The following is a 15,400-nucleotide window of genomic DNA, read 5'->3' as shown; positions in this document are numbered from 1 at the left end:
TTTTTTTTTTTTAAAAGAGACGGGGTTTCACCATGTTGGCCAGGATGGTCTCGATCTCTTGAACTCGTGATCCACCCGCCTCAGCCTCCCAGAGTGCTGGGATTACAGGTATTAGCCACCATGCCCGGCCCCAATCCCAGCACTTTGAGAGGGTAAGTTGGGAGGATTGCTTGAGGCCAGGAGTTCAAGACCAGCCTGGGGAATATGGCAAGACTCCATGTCTACAAAAAAAATTTTTTTTTTTTTTTCAAAATGAACTTTTCATGTGATGACAGATCATAAGTTATAGTGTTGCTGATATATCTGGGGAATGTCTGTTAAGGAACATCTTTATCATAGAGATTAGTTCAGTAACCAGTAATTGTCTAATTTATAATTTTCTAATGGTACATCTAGTGGTACCTTTTTTCCTATATAATTCCTGGGTGAACTAAAATCAGTATTGTTATCCCTGATTGAACTCTACAAAAAATCAGATATCCATTCTTTGGAAACATGGAATTGGAAAAACACAGTGATAAAAGTGTCTGACTACTGTGATTTTTATATTGTTATTTCTATGTTGTTTTATTTTTCTTTTCAAAGAAGAAAGCTAATGGATGTTTGCTTAGTGTTTAGTGGAAGAAACATTTCTCTGTCTCCTTTTTAAACTTAAAATATCATACAGGCTACCCAGAAATTATTAAAAATCTTAGTGCTGTTTTGCTTTATATAGTTTTACCTTTTCATTAAATGGGACTTAACAAATGATATTAAATTATTTTTAGCATGTATTTCCAACTTTGTATTACTCTTTAGAAATCAGCCTGTAATGTAACAGCCCAAATTATCCTGGCATAATGTACTATTTGTAGAGGGATGGCCAACTGTTTTTAGCCCATCATGTTTACATATGAAATAAAAAGCCCCATTTGTTTAACATCTTACAGAAATTTTGTAGAGAAGCATATTAAAGCAGTGTCAAGAACACTAGTGGGTTGTTAGGAGACCTGAATTGTGTAGCCCAGCTCTGTCACCTCACCAGCAGTGTGTCTTTAGACAAATAAAACTGTCCTGTTTCCTCATCTGAAAAGGGAGCCATTAAACCAGGCTTTGACTTCTCACTAGTTTGCTGTGGAGATCATATGAGATACATACAAACTCTTTGGAAATTCTAAAGCTCTTTACTAATGTATTACTTTAGAATGGTGGCTGGAGACCAGAAATGGCCACAGTTACTAATTTAAAACAAAAAAATTGAGAGAATATTACATGGTCATCTTAATACAAGTACTATTTGTTTTAGAAGGGTTGATTCAGTGATTATCATTTGAAGTACAGATCTAAGACATTTTAGAAATAGTCATGTGAATGGATCAAATAAAAATTGCTTTGGGGGCTGGACATGCCTGTATTCCCAGCAGTTCAGGAGGCCTGGGCAGGAGGATCACTTTAGCCCAGGTGTTTGAGATTAAGCTGGGAAATATGATGAAACTCCGTCTCCTCCCACTAACCTTCCTTCCGCCAATCCCCCCCGGAGAAAAAAAAAGATGGGTGTGGTAGCTCCTGTGGTCCCAGCTGCTCAGGAGGCTCAGGTAGGAGGATCACTTGAACCCAGGACCCAGAAGGTCAAGACTGTGGTGAGCCATCATCATACCATAGCACTCTAGCATGGCTGATGAAGTGAGACCCTATCTCCAGAAATGAAAAAAAAAAGAAAAATTGCTTTGGTCTATTTTTTCTTGTGAAAATACTTGAAAATGAATATTTTTAAATTTATAACAAAAGGCTGCTTCAAGATTGTTAAAAATTTATCAGTGATATTTGAGATTTTAGTTGGTTAATTCAAATACCTTTCACAGTATTGTAATTGTTCAGGGTTATTGTGATAGCAAATATATCAAGGCAGAGAGGTGGAACCCTTTTCTGTTCTGGAAAATTATTTTTAAGTCTAATTCTGTCTTTCCGCCTTTTGTCTTGTAATGCCATAACCAAGTTATTTTACAGCCTATTTCAGAGATTGTTTGTGGCATGTTTGTATTTTCTAGTGGTTTTTAATTATCTATGATGGTAGCTGTTCCCTTGATTCTATAATTTTGGGAGGAAGAATGATAATTACTCAATTTTAGGGTAGATTATGGTTTTCTAAATCCAGGAACCTGATACTTCTGGCATAGGCAGCCTGGTGTTATAAAACTCTCATACAGGAGAAAAGGGATCAGCTTAAGGTAAGAAACTGCACTCTCTTAAAAGCATTCCCCTTCTTTTTAACTTGAGAATTAATGTTTTCAACAGATCCCCTGTAAGCAGCTTACAGATTCGCTATGACCAACCAGGCAACAGCAGTTTGGAAAATCTGCCTCCAGTAGCAGCCAGCATAGAACAGCTTTTGGAGAGGCAGTGGAGTGAAGGACAGCAATTTTTATTAGAACAGGGTACTCCTAGTGACAGTAAGTATTCATTTTCTTGTATGTAAATCAAGATGGATAAGCAGATGGACAGATAGGCAGATGGATGCAGAAGTCGCTTTTCATCCTATTAGAAGAGATTCTATAGTGTTACTGCTTGGATTTGAATCCCGTCTTTACCTGTTAATAATACTATGATCTTGGGCATGTTTTTAAAAGTTCCTTAGTCTCCCGTTTTTACAAGTGGGTGTAATAGTGCGCCCATGTCAGAGGGTTATTGCGAGGATTAAATGACATGAAAAAGGCCAGGTGTGGTGGCTCAGGCCTGTAATACCAGTACTTTGGGGGGCTGAGGCATGCAGATCAAAAGGTCAGGAGATCAAGACCATCCCGGCCAACATGGTGAAACTTCGTCTCTACTAAAAATACAAAAACAAAAATTAGCTGGGGGCATGGTGGTACATGCCTGTAATCACAGCTACTCAGGAGGCTGAGGCCAGAGAATCGCTTAAACCGGGGAGTCGGAGTTTGCAGTGAGCCGAGATTGCGCCACTGCACTCCAGCCTGGCGACAGATTGAGACCCTGCCCGACTTATAGACAGCACTATCTCGGTGCTTACCATGGTTATACATGTTGGTACTTTGTGTCTCCACTGTACTTTTTTCTTATCAGTCTACTAAAGTATGTGAGCACTCTCTTCTCTTAGGCTAATTGAAGAAAACTTGCTCACCTCTGGAGAATTTATTTTATAGTCAGGTATGGCCAGCTGGCTTCTTCATTTTATAATTTGGAAGAGTAATAGTAATTACTAAAATAAATCTATAATTAGCATATATTATGCTCATCTATTGGAATATAGGGCATGTATTGTATATCGATATTTCAGTATACCATTTTAAGTATTAGGGCTGTGGGTGAAAAATACAGAGTTAAAATAGGTGGTGGTTAGCTGGAGATGTGGCCTTGTTTTATTTTTAGGGAAAAACACGTGGTTTTCATCATTTTGGAGAATAAACTTCTGCTACTTCGTTTTATTGAAATATTTTGCTTATTGTTGGTTAGCTGAGTGCCATAAATTGGTATGTATTTTATGAATGGTACCCTCACAAAAAATGCTAATTGTGAGGAAATTCATGCCGGGCTAATCCTTTAAACAGGATAGCTGGAGGATAGGTTTAGCTTAGTCTTATTGCATCTCATTTGGGCCCACTAAGGTTTCTTTGTGGGATCTTGGAGGGGAGGGATAAAAGCTAAATCCTTGGGAAATGGCCAGATGTGTCTGTACCAGAGGAGTTGTGTCTTCTGAAGGCCCTGAGGTCATGTTAAACAAATACAACTTTTTAGTACGTAGGCTACAGTGACGGACACTTCAAAAATCCTCACAGCAACGCTCTGTGTTGTTGGTTGGGAGGTCCAAGTTGTGGAAGGAATTGAAATACCTGAGGTGATGGGGCCAGACTGAAAGCCAGCCTGTTTACAGGGGATGTGCCTTTCTCCAGGACTGGGGAGGTGGCTGGGCACACACACACAGCGCTCCCTGCTGGGTGACCTGCAGAGCAACATGCTGAGCAGCTGGGATTATGGGCCTCCTGCCAGGCATCTGATGGCAGAGCTTTCTTTAAACCGAGCAACACAAAAACATGTGCTCATTATTTTGGTAAAGGGTATTGGTACGATCCTTAACCATTCTATGTTACTTTAATGTAAAATAGTGGTAGGCACACCAATTTTTAATGGGCTCTTATTTTTGATGAAAATAAAAATGTCAACACTTTTCATTGAGAATGGAAGATTACCTGAAGCTGGTGTTTATTATTTGGTATGTGGCAATAAAGTTTCCAGAAGGTACATCCAGGAGCACTTTCCCTTTGTGCTTATAAAAATACAAACATAGATAGGAAATTTATATCCACATACAAATTTAGGAACAAAATTTTATCATTTAGAAATACTTTACAGAATTTCTGCTGTTCTATTTTAACTTATTTCTAAGGTTACTGGCAATGTGTAAAATACTTAGTCTTGTGTATGTACTTGTCATTATTAAAAACTATCCAAATGTGTGCTAGTTTTAGGAATGCTGAAGTCATTACACCAACTTCAAGTTGAAAACCGAAGATTAGAGGAACAGATTAAAAACTTGACTGCCAAAAAGGAACGGCTTCAGTTATTGAATGCACAGCTTTCAGTGCCTTTTCCAACAATAACAGCAAATCCTAGTCCGTCTCATCAAATACACACATTTTCAGCACAGACTGGTAAGTGTGAAAATAATTTATATCTAAGGAAAATAGGCTTTTAATGTTATTTGCATTGTAAGTGAGTAATAATTGGTCACCAGTTATATGAAGATGTAGAAAAGGAAGGATAGGTTGTTTTTGAAGGGCATAAAGAATCCTGTTAAGTGATCAACTTGAATTAACTCTAACTTCGTTAGTCTATAATGTAATGGTAAAATTTACTTAAATGTCTAATGATTTCATTATCGATTTACAGCGAGGTATTCAATAGAAATAATAGATTTTTTTCCTATTTAAATCAGTCTTAGGAATAGCAAGACTTGATATTTAAGTGGTTTTGATACAGGCTTCAGCATAAGCTTTAAAATAAGCCTTTAATCTTACACATAATGTAATTTAATAGGGTAAATAGGTTTCTTTTTGTCTTTTATTATTCTAGCTCCTACTACTGATTCCTTGAACAGCAGTAAGAGCCCTCATATAGGAAACAGCTTTTTACCTGATAATTCTCTTCCTGTATTAAATCAGGTAATTTTTGTGTGGTTATTTTCATCTGTGTGATTTACTTGTGAATAATAGTATTTTACCTTAAATGGTTTAAAATTATTTTAAACAATTTTGCTGTATTCTTTAACTTAGTTTCTCTTTTTTCTTGTGCTAGGACTTAACCTCCAGTGGACAAAGCACCAGCAGCTCATCGGCTCTTTCTACCCCGCCTCCTGCTGGGCAGAGTCCGGCTCAACAAGGCTCAGGAGTGAGTGGAGTTCAGCAGGTCAATGGTGTGACAGTGGGGGCACTAGCTAGTGGAATGCAGCCTGTAACTTCCACCATTCCTGCCGTGTCTGCAGTGGGTGGAATAATTGGAGCTTTGCCAGGTAACCAACTGGCAATTAATGGCATTGTAGGAGCTTTAAATGGGGTTATGCAGACTCCTGTCACAATATCCCAGAACCCTACCCCTCTCACTCACACAACTGTACCACCTAATGCAACACATCCAATGCCAGCTACACTGACTAACAGGTAAGAAACTTAAGTTGTTTTGGGTTTTTTAGTATAACATTACCAGTGTTGTCTGTGCCTTAGATTGGGGCTTTCAATATGTTCCTTTGTAAATATACCCTAAGAAAAGAAGTCTGCCAAAAATTTTAAGTACACTATACACAGAGTACATTTATTTTTGAAACTTTAGATAAAAATGAAATTAAGTCACTTATAGTAACAGTATTAAATATATTATGTGCTGACATCAGTCTTAATCTGTGATGTCTACTTTTAAATACTAGTTTTTCTTGTATCGTAAATTCTAAAGATAATATAGTGGAGATAACATGAATATTAATTTCTTGAAATATATTTAATATTTTTAATGTTTTAATCAAAGATTTTGATATAGGATAAAGGCCAATTATCTGATTTCCTAGGAAGTGAGACTCACTGGTTTCATTGTACTGATATTGCATTTGAATGTCTGTTCAATACTAGGGAACTAAAGCTATGTATGTTATTAAACATACTTGTGGGGAATAAATACTTTAAAATGGATTTGCAGTCAGTACTAGGAAAGCTATTTCCTCTAGGTCTCTACTTACCACTGGGACCATTAGAAAAGGAAAGGTCAAATCAGTAGTATGTCTGGATTCTTTGTTTCAAATATGTATTTACTTAGTGTGGGTTAAATTATTCTTGAATAATTGTTACATATGCTTGTTAGAAACACATGTAAATTTCTATGGTTAGGGCCTATTTGTTTTATAATAAAAAGAAAACACATTTCTTGGTAATGTAAGTTCTTGTTTAGCTGTACACATGCATATATACAGAAATAATTTGTACATAATTTTTTTCAAAAGACGTTTGGATTAAAAATTTCACTTCAGTTATTAAACAAAAAATTGAAAAGTTGTCTTTCATTTTTAAACTTCTAAAAAAGCATTAGAGGTATGTAGTAAAAAGTAAGAATTCTAATCATTTTTCAGTGCCTCAGGACTAGGATTACTTTCTGACCAGCAAAGACAAATATTTATTCATCAACAGCAGTTTCAGCAGTTGTTAAATTCTCAACAGCTCACACCAGTAAGTTCTTTCTTTTGATAACATTTTATTAGGAGCAAGTATTCTAAGCTATAATATTCAGGGTGGGTATAGATTTCTTTGTGAAGTAACATTATTGAATGTATAATCCAAAAAGTTTTTGCCATGTGGTGCCGGCTGTGATACTTGCAGTGATGTCGTGGGCACTCCTGAACTTCAAAGTGACAGGGCATGTGGCATGGTGCTGTCGTAGGTGGGTTCTGGTAAGACAGTGCTGAGTGACATGTGGTGTGCGTTTTCCCAGAGCTGCATTTTGATACAGGAGATGGATGGACACAATGCATGCTTTTTGGTTGTGATAAATGCTGAGAAGAAAAAGGAAGTGGATGGAGTAAGTGGGGAAGAGTGTGGGGAGCCGAGGACCATTTTAGATAGAATGGCCCCGCCTCTGCAAGGGGTGACTTTTGAGCATAGACCAACGTGAGAGCTCAGGGAGGGTGTTTTTGTGGCTTGAGGGAGCATGGAGAGAAAGCACATTGGAGGTAGAAGGGCAGCAGCAGTGTGGTCACAGAGGGTAGGAGAGGTCAGCGCCAACGGGTGGTCCTAGATGATCAAGTACAGCCTTTCTTGGTTGTTGCAAGGTATGATGGAAAGCCACTGGCGATTTAAAAAAAAAAAATCTATTATGGAAAATTTCAAGTGTACCAAAAGTAGAGCGGAGAGCACCCTGAAGACCTATGTATTCCTCATTCTCTCACCCAGTGCTAATAATGATCTCAGTTTTGTTAATCTCATTTCATTCTCCTTTTTTTTTTTTTTTTTTTTTCCCAGGATTAAGAATTAGAGGGTTTTGACAAAATAGTGAATCAGTGATTTACATTTTAAAGGATTAGCTTTGCTGCTATATAGAGAATAGTTTGTGTGTGTTGTTGCGGGTGGGGCAGTAAAGACAGAGGCAAAAGTGGAAAACAGGGAGGGAGTGGCCCAGGCAGGAGACTTAGGTGTTACAATAGTATGAGCTGTGTGTTGAAAACTGCCTGGGAGTGTGAGTCTGAGTGTGTGCATGTATTTTTGAGATAGACTTTTACTCGGTTGCCCAGGCTGGAATGCAGTGAGGCAATCTGGGCTCACTGCAACCTCCTCCTCTTGGGTTCTAGCGATTTCGCCTGCCTCAGCCTCCCAAGTAGCTGGAACTATAGGCGTGTGCCACCATGCCTGGCTAATTTTGTATCTTTTTGTAGAGACAGGCTTTAACCATGTTGCCCAGGCTGGTCTTGAACTCCTGACCTCAAGTGATCTGCCCTCAGCCTCCCAAAGTGCTGGGATTACAAGTGTGAACCACTGTGCCCAGCCAATATGTTTTCAAGATAGAACCAACAAGACTTGTTTGCAGGACATAGAAGAGAAAGAATTCTGAATGGTTAGTGACTTTTTTTACTGAGATGTGGAAGAGCAGAACCCAACCAGTTTTGGAGAGAAAAATAGGTGTCATAGACACACTAAAGGTTGAAATCCCTTTAGATGCACAAGTGAAATGGAGATGAGACAGTTGCTTAATAGGCATCTGGGGTCCCAGGTAAGGGTGCAGTTAGAGAGATCTGGGGTTAGTGCTGCACAGATGCTGAGAGCCAAAAGATGTGATGTGGACTCCTAGAGCATGAAGACTGAGTCCTGGACACCCTAGAAAAGGAGAGTAAGCCTGTACAGGATATTGAGAAACAGTGGCCAGTAAGAGAATAAGAGAATGGCATCTTAGGGGCCAGGTGAAGGAAATGTTTCCAGAAAAGGGAGGAGTCAACTATGTAAAATGCATCTGTGGTAGGATAAAAAAGAATGGACCAACCAGGTGTGGTGGTGTGTGCCTGTGGTTCCAGTTAATTGGGAGGCTGAGGTGGGAGGATCACTGGAGCCCAGGAGGTTGAGGCTGTAGGGAGCCATAATCATGCCACTGCACTCCAGCCTGGGCGACAGGGACCTTTTTAAAAAAAAAAAAAAAAAAAAAAAAGACAGTCTTGCTCTGTTGCCAGAGCAATTCTCCTGCCTCAGCCTCCCGAGTAGCTGAGATTACAGGCATGTGCCACCTCACCCAGCTAATTTGTGTGTGTGTGTGGTTTTTTTTTGTTTGTTTTTTTAAGTAGAGATGGGGTTTCACCATGTTGGCCAGGATGATTTCAATCTCTTGACCTCTTGATTGCCTGCCTTGGCCTCCCAAAGTGCTGGCATTACAGGTGTGAGCCACCGTGCCTGGCCAGGACCCTGTCTCTTAAAGGTTGTATAGAGGTTTTTTATACTTTTGGTGTGATAAATGTAAAAACCTCACTAAATGGTTTAAAAGAAAATGAGAGGGAGAGGTAGTGAAGATAGCATATGAGCACCCAAGACAGCACTTTGGAAAGCAGAGAAAGGGAAAGGAGGAGGCAGATGTGGTAGGTACATGGGGTAGTCTCGACTCACTATTTTGAATGTGAGAGCATGTGTGTATGTTGTTGGGGCACTTCTGGTATAGGACAAAGAAAGGTGCTAGCAGAGGAGGAGATAAGAACAGCATTTCATGGCACCACCAGGGCAGGCAGAGCAACCGAGGTGGGTTTTATGTGGAGGGCTGAAACAATCCCGCTTTTAGTGCTTCTCATTTTCTTAATTAGAAGTAAAGTGATCAGCAGAGGGAGATGGGGGTTAATTGTTAGATCAGAGAGGAGATGGGAAATAGAGAACTTGGAGAAGGGGAGAAAGAATGGACCAAGACCCAAGTGGGGTTGTGGCTCAGGTGAGGGCAGTCCTGGCCCCCTGGCCAGAGTCATGGGGCTTTCTCCAGACCCATTTCCCTAGCACTCTACATGTACTTGGGCTGCTTGGAGAAGGCATTGCTCAATTAACACAGGATGTCAGCCTTTGTAATTTATTTCTAAACATATATGTATTTTTTAAAGATGGGGTTTATCCATGTTGGTCAGGCTGGTCTCGAACTCCCGACCTCAGGTGATCCACCCGCCCCGGCCTCCCAAAGTGCTGGAATTACAGGCTTTGTAATTCTACCGCGCCCAGCCTCTAAATATATTTATGTACTTTTTTGCTCTAGTAAAAAACATATTGGAAATACTTTTGATTCTCGATCATTTTCAGTCTGTTTTTATAGTGGTGTTAAAGGCACATTGCATATAAGAATATGTAAACTCTTAAATGCTGACATTAAGATGGAATCTTGTTTTTCTTATCTCTTGCCTCATCTTGAGTACTAAAACTCCATTTATTTGGGGTCTTCCTGTTATCAAGATTTCACTCTAATAATAGCACATGTAGATGTCTCATTTCTATAACATGGTTGATTAAGGAATTTTCAGCACAGATTATTGGTTGGAGACCATGAGGACTAAAGGGGTTTAAACGGTACCTTTTTCTTCATCCGCCAGTGTTGTGGAGTGGTTTGTTCATTTGCAGGCATCAAACTTGATGTAGGTGAGAATTTGTTGGAAGCCTCCGCACAGCTTCCACCTCATACTCTTGCTTGACCCTGGTTCCCTCCATGACCTGGGTGGTGCCAAATCCAGTGGGCAGTTTTCATTCTTCATCTTACGTGACCTGGCAACAGCATTTGAGAGAGTTGATCACTTTTCCGCCTCCTTGAAACACTTCCTCCTGTCAGCTTCCAGGATACTACATTATCTTGGTGTTTTCCTACCCAACTGGTCATTCATTTTTAGCATCCTTTCCTGGGTCCTCCTCTTCAGCAATCTCCTCCCATCATTGTCTGTAAATAGCATCTCTGTGCTGATATTTACATCTCTAGCCAGACCTCTCTCTGGAGCTTCAAGCTCCTGTAATCCAGCTGCTCACTCTAGCTCCACTGGCATATCTTAAAAGACATTTCAAACATAACATGTTCAAAACAGCTGATGTTCCTGTACAACCCTGTCCCACCCATCTTTTTCCTCACCTCAGCTGATGGCAACTCCATTCTAACTCTGACGACTCACATTGACTGTATGCTGAAATCAGATTGTGCTACTTCTCAAAACCTTGTGCTCAAAACCCACTGGCTTCTTATTTTACTATGAGTACAAGCCAAGGTGCCCATTGCCTTCTCGCAGTGAGCTCTGTGTTCTTCTCAGTTCCTCCTGGCTCCCCCTCCACTCTCCCTGGGTCCTTGCTGCTACTGGAGCCTGCTAGGCTTGCCCTTCTGGAGGCCCTTGGCACTGTCTGGAAATCCTTACCCGCCCCCATATTCACCCAGCTAATTCCCTCATCTCCCCCAGATCTTCATCCAGATGTTAACTTTGTAATGAAAACTGCCTTGACTAATCTGCTTAAAATTACAACCTGACCAACCCCACCCAACCCCTCCAGACTTTCTCATACACAGTTCTGTTTCCCTTGATGCATAGCAGTAATCACAATCTAACATTTTCATTTATTTGTCTTTCCCTGCTCCATGTGTTTCAAGCACCAGAAGCAGTGCCTGACACCTAGTAAGCACTTAGGAAATCTATAAATATATGCTGCGTGGAGTGTATGCTTGCTGTAAAGGGTGGTCCGAAACTGCATCAAGAAAGCACCCTAATGACAGGCAGGAAGGGAAACTTTAAAGTTGTTTTAAGTTTGGAAGGGGTATGACCACACGTAATACTTTCAAACATCCACCTTAATTTCTCTAAGCTGCTGCACTCCTGGATTTATCACGGATAACCTAATAGAGGTCTCATATATTGTGTGTCCTGTTTTAAAAATAAGCTGTTCACTCAAGATATGGACATTTTATAGTAGGTGGTTACTATCTAGTGCAGCATATTTTTCTAGATGAGATACTTGTTTTCGTTCTTAGCAAATATCTAATTTAAAGGAAAGAAAACAGATAAGGCAGGCTCATCTGACTGCTGAATTCTTTGCTTGGAAACTCACTTTCTCTCACATGTTTTTGCCTAAGGAACAACATCAAGCCTTTTTGTATCAGTTAATGCAACATCACCACCAGCAGCAGCACCACCAACCTGAACTTCAGCAGCTGCAGATCCCTGGACCAACACAAATACCCATAAACAACCTTCTTGCAGGTACACAGGCACCCCCACTTCACACAGCTACCACCAACCCATTTCTCACCATGCATGGAGATAATGCAAGTCAGAAAGTAGCAGTAAGTATGTTTTCCTTGTTACATCTAATGCAATAAGAACTGTATCGATTAATCAGGATGATCATTTTCCAGCCTAGTTTTATTATTCCCCTGATCATTTCTTCTTAAAATAGTTGTTTTTAGCAGGTGGATATTACAGGCAAAGGACCTAAGCCAATTTATACGTCTCCTAAATATGTCGGTTTGAATTTGCACATTGTTTGAAGGCTGTTTTATAATTCAGCAGTTTTCAAGATAACATATTTTAGTTAGCAAGTCATATGAGACAGTCCAATCAAAAGACAATAGTTTCGTGCTTTATGAGAAACTGTTTAGTTATAGAACCAGTCTATATAAATTGGAAATACTTGTTTTACTCCAAAGTGGTTTTTACACATTAAGTATATTAGAAGATTAGTCTATACATTTTAGGGCAAGCAATCCAATTATTCTACCAGATTATTGTTTTAGAGAAAGTAAATCACAATCACATTTGTAATGGAATACAAATTTTAAGTTATTAATCTCATGTAAGTGGTGGCATCTTACTCTTTCGATGTGAAAGTTAAATCAAAAATGGATGCAGGAGCAGTATACTACACATACAGTAGAACCCATTTTAAGGCTGTTTATTAATTCTCCCCTTCAATTAGGTCTACTTTACTGGAGTATAAATGTTTCCCCTAAATTCCAGTTCAGGGCAGAACCCTGTTAGAGGAGGCTATGGGGATGTAGAATGGAGACTGGACATCAGGAAAAGGAAGAAGGGAGAGACTGAGGTGGGAGACTTGGCAAATGAGTGCTCAAAGTTGCAGTGTTTGCTCTTTCCCGTTACTTGGAAATCGGTTTTGTTTACTGTGCTTTTAGTCTTCAGAAACTTTAGTTTGTACTTAGAAACGAGAATTATTCAAAGTAGAGGATTGTTTTTCATGAGCTCAGTGTTCTGTTTGCCCTCTTGTTTTGCCAGCTTACTGTCATCACACACCACATTACTTCTTGGTGCCATGGGCAATTTGCAGTGATTCTGTAGAGACTTTTGGTGCTATTGCCTCTCCCACCCCATTTTAAGTTTTTTTTCCTGTGTTAAAAAATGCACTAATTACAAACTTTTCCCAAATTATACAGTATGAAATGTATTTAATGGAAAATCACAGCAGTTTAATGAGCTAATAGAGGAGCACGGGGCTGGGAGGTGCTGTTTGCTGAGTACCCTGCTATGTGCCAGGTGTCATTGTTAGATACAGTGACATCTGTGATATCAAGCTTTAATAGGCTGTAACCCCTGTCTCTCTCTTTTTTTAATAGATTAATGAAAGGAAATGCAAAGAGTTTTAAGCCCAAGGACAAATAGCAAATGTGGAGTTACAGCCCATGACTTTCTTAGCCCATAAAAAATTCATTCTCTACAGCACCATGTTACTGCTTCTGTGGAAAAGTTGATTTTGGAAGACGAATTGTGCATTCATTCTTTAGAATTTCTGTCCCTCAGATGGGCCTACCTCTTTGGTCTTTTTATACGGTTGAATCTAGTGTTTTTAGAGCATTTACTAGCAAATTCATGTCTACATATTATATTGCAAATAGCCATGCCAACTTGCAAGAAAAAAGGGAGTAACTTCTATACGACATTTTATCTCAGTCAGTTACCCAGTTACCATTTCAAATTGGGAGGATATTACCAAAAGTTGATGTAGCTAACTTGTCTGCTCTTTTGTTTAACTGCAGAGACTTAGTGATAAAACTGGGCCTGTAGCTCAAGAGAAAAGTTGACACCTGTGAAACATCTAGAAATTACTATCCTGCTGTTCTAGCACTTCATCTGGCTGCCTTTGCAGTCCTTTTACTACAGCTATGAAGAAAATGCAACAAGAAACTCAATGCACAAAGGATTAATTGCCACAAGGACATTCTTGTCAGGCTCTGATTAGTTTTCTTGTTGCTTTGTTGCACTGAAATGGAATTCCCATACCCCTATCCCTTACCCCAATTTTTTGAACATGGAAAGAAAATTTAATAACTTTTTTCAGTGACATAATTTACATGCAATGTTTATCGACTCAAGAACTTAATATAGTTGGTGCACAACTAGTTTTGTTATAAATTGGAGATACGAATAGCAAAACTAAAGACTTGTTCCATTTACAAACTACTTGATTTTGTTGTACCAGTTGAAATACCCTCTTGTTTGGGTCGCAGTGTGCTTGCTCCCAGTCAGATTTCCAGGAACTGTCTAATCCCTTCTCCTGGAGTTTCACTGACTCAATATTACAAATATATAGCTCATCACCTGGGACTTGGCAATCTTTGTTAAAATTTCCTTTCTAATGGGATTTGGCCACTTTTGGTAGTCAAGTTAGGATGGTAATGTCTGCATCTGCTAAAGGTAGTTTTGAGAATTGCTTTTTCTTTAGTGTTAAGGCCTGTTCATATTTTAAAGAAACCTTGAGTTAAGTGAGTTTTAAGGCTGCTGGGGGAACCAGATCAATTCAAAGCGAAATAATTCTTTCAGAAAGGGGCCACTCTGGAAAGTGCTGATGGGGTTTGCCCTTGATCAAGTGCCTCCATTGTGCTGCAAGGGCTCTGGACAGTAGGCTCGGACAGTCCGTCCTCCGAGCAGCAGGAATCATCCCGTCACACCCGCAGCCTTCCCATGCTTCCGCCTTGATTCAGAATTTTCTGTGCCACTGTAGATAGCTCAGGCAAAACTATTACCTGGGTATTTGTCCACTAATGAGTCACAAGGAGTGGATATGGTAAGAATAGAGATTTATTTAAACCACTCCCCATTACTGACCATTAAAACAAAAGCTCACCACGAGTTCCTGAAACAGGTGAAACCTGTGTGACAGCCCTTCCACTTTGGGGAGCCACGCTTTTGATGTGACAGTATGGCAGAGTAATCCACCACTGGGGGTGTAATCATCAAACTGTTCTTTAGTGTTTGAATTATTAGTGGAAAAGACCCAGCTGTAATTAGACCTCCACTGTGTACTTAGCTGGAAGAACATGTTAATTCTGCAATATGTCTCTTGGTTAAACATTGCACAGTTCTTACCTCATTTCTGTAAATAAAGTTTTGTGAATCTGTTTTGTATTGTGAAAAATTCATAAGATAGCATTGATATTTTGATTTGTAATATTTCTAATTGGTAGATTTAATTGAAAAGTAAAATTAATTTATTTTTATATGTTCAGGGGAATTTTAAAGTCAAATCTTTTGTAGATAATTAAAAAAATCAGTGTGGTTTATTTTACTTATTTAACCCACTGGTTGTTATTCTGTAACAATTTGTATAAATGGTAAATTTTGAATGTGTTGTTATTTTACCTAGATGTAAAATTCCACATGTATTAAAATGTACAAAGTTTTGTTAATAAAATTTAATAATGTTTGTTTATAATTCCGTGCCATTCTTGTTTGGAGAGGATGGAGGGGCTGCACCCACGTTGCTTCCTCAGGGAGTCTTGGGTTGTGTTTTGTGTTTGGAGCACTGGTATATTGCCCAGAGTGAATGGAAACTTCTCATAAGCAAATGCTATACAGTGTGCGGAGCATTCAGTTAGCTTGCTTTAACTAGAGGCACTCCATGAAAGAGAAGCCAGATCCATTTAGTGGTCCTTGGGTCTT

General features: G+C 39.3%; 1 protein-coding gene across 17 annotated transcripts in view; it reads left to right on the top strand.

Moving 5' to 3' along the window:
• The window catches only part of MLLT10 (MLLT10 histone lysine methyltransferase DOT1L cofactor), a 238,787-nt gene extending 223,614 nt beyond the window's left edge, over positions 1-15,173 (top strand). For 12 of the 17 annotated variants that reach the window (XM_037732577.1, XM_037732579.1, XM_037732572.1 and 9 more), the window contains 7 exons: positions 2,275-2,429; positions 4,458-4,646; positions 5,068-5,156; positions 5,290-5,651; positions 6,608-6,704; positions 11,584-11,793; positions 13,498-14,860. In XM_037732577.1, the coding sequence (XP_037588505.1) occupies positions 2,275-2,429; positions 4,458-4,646; positions 5,068-5,156; positions 5,290-5,651; positions 6,608-6,704; positions 11,584-11,793; positions 13,498-13,542 (1,147 nt within the window). In that variant the 3' untranslated portion in view covers positions 13,543-14,860. Of the gene's footprint in view, positions 1-2,274; positions 2,430-4,457; positions 4,647-5,067; positions 5,157-5,289; positions 5,652-6,607; positions 6,705-7,903; positions 8,083-11,583; positions 11,794-13,497 lie in introns of those variants that run through there. The other 5 variants (XM_017511895.2, XM_017511882.2, XR_005197307.1 and 2 more) reach the window with 4 other exon arrangements.
• The last annotated feature ends 227 nt before the right edge of the window (positions 15,174-15,400 follow it).

The sequence above is a fragment of the Cebus imitator genome, unplaced genomic scaffold (assembly GCF_001604975.1).
Source record: "Cebus imitator isolate Cc_AM_T3 unplaced genomic scaffold, Cebus_imitator-1.0 Scaffold456, whole genome shotgun sequence".
NCBI classification, from domain to species: domain Eukaryota; kingdom Metazoa; phylum Chordata; class Mammalia; order Primates; family Cebidae; genus Cebus; species Cebus imitator.
Note: the sequence above shows the minus strand (reverse complement) of the source record. Positions and strands in the feature narration are given on the sequence as shown.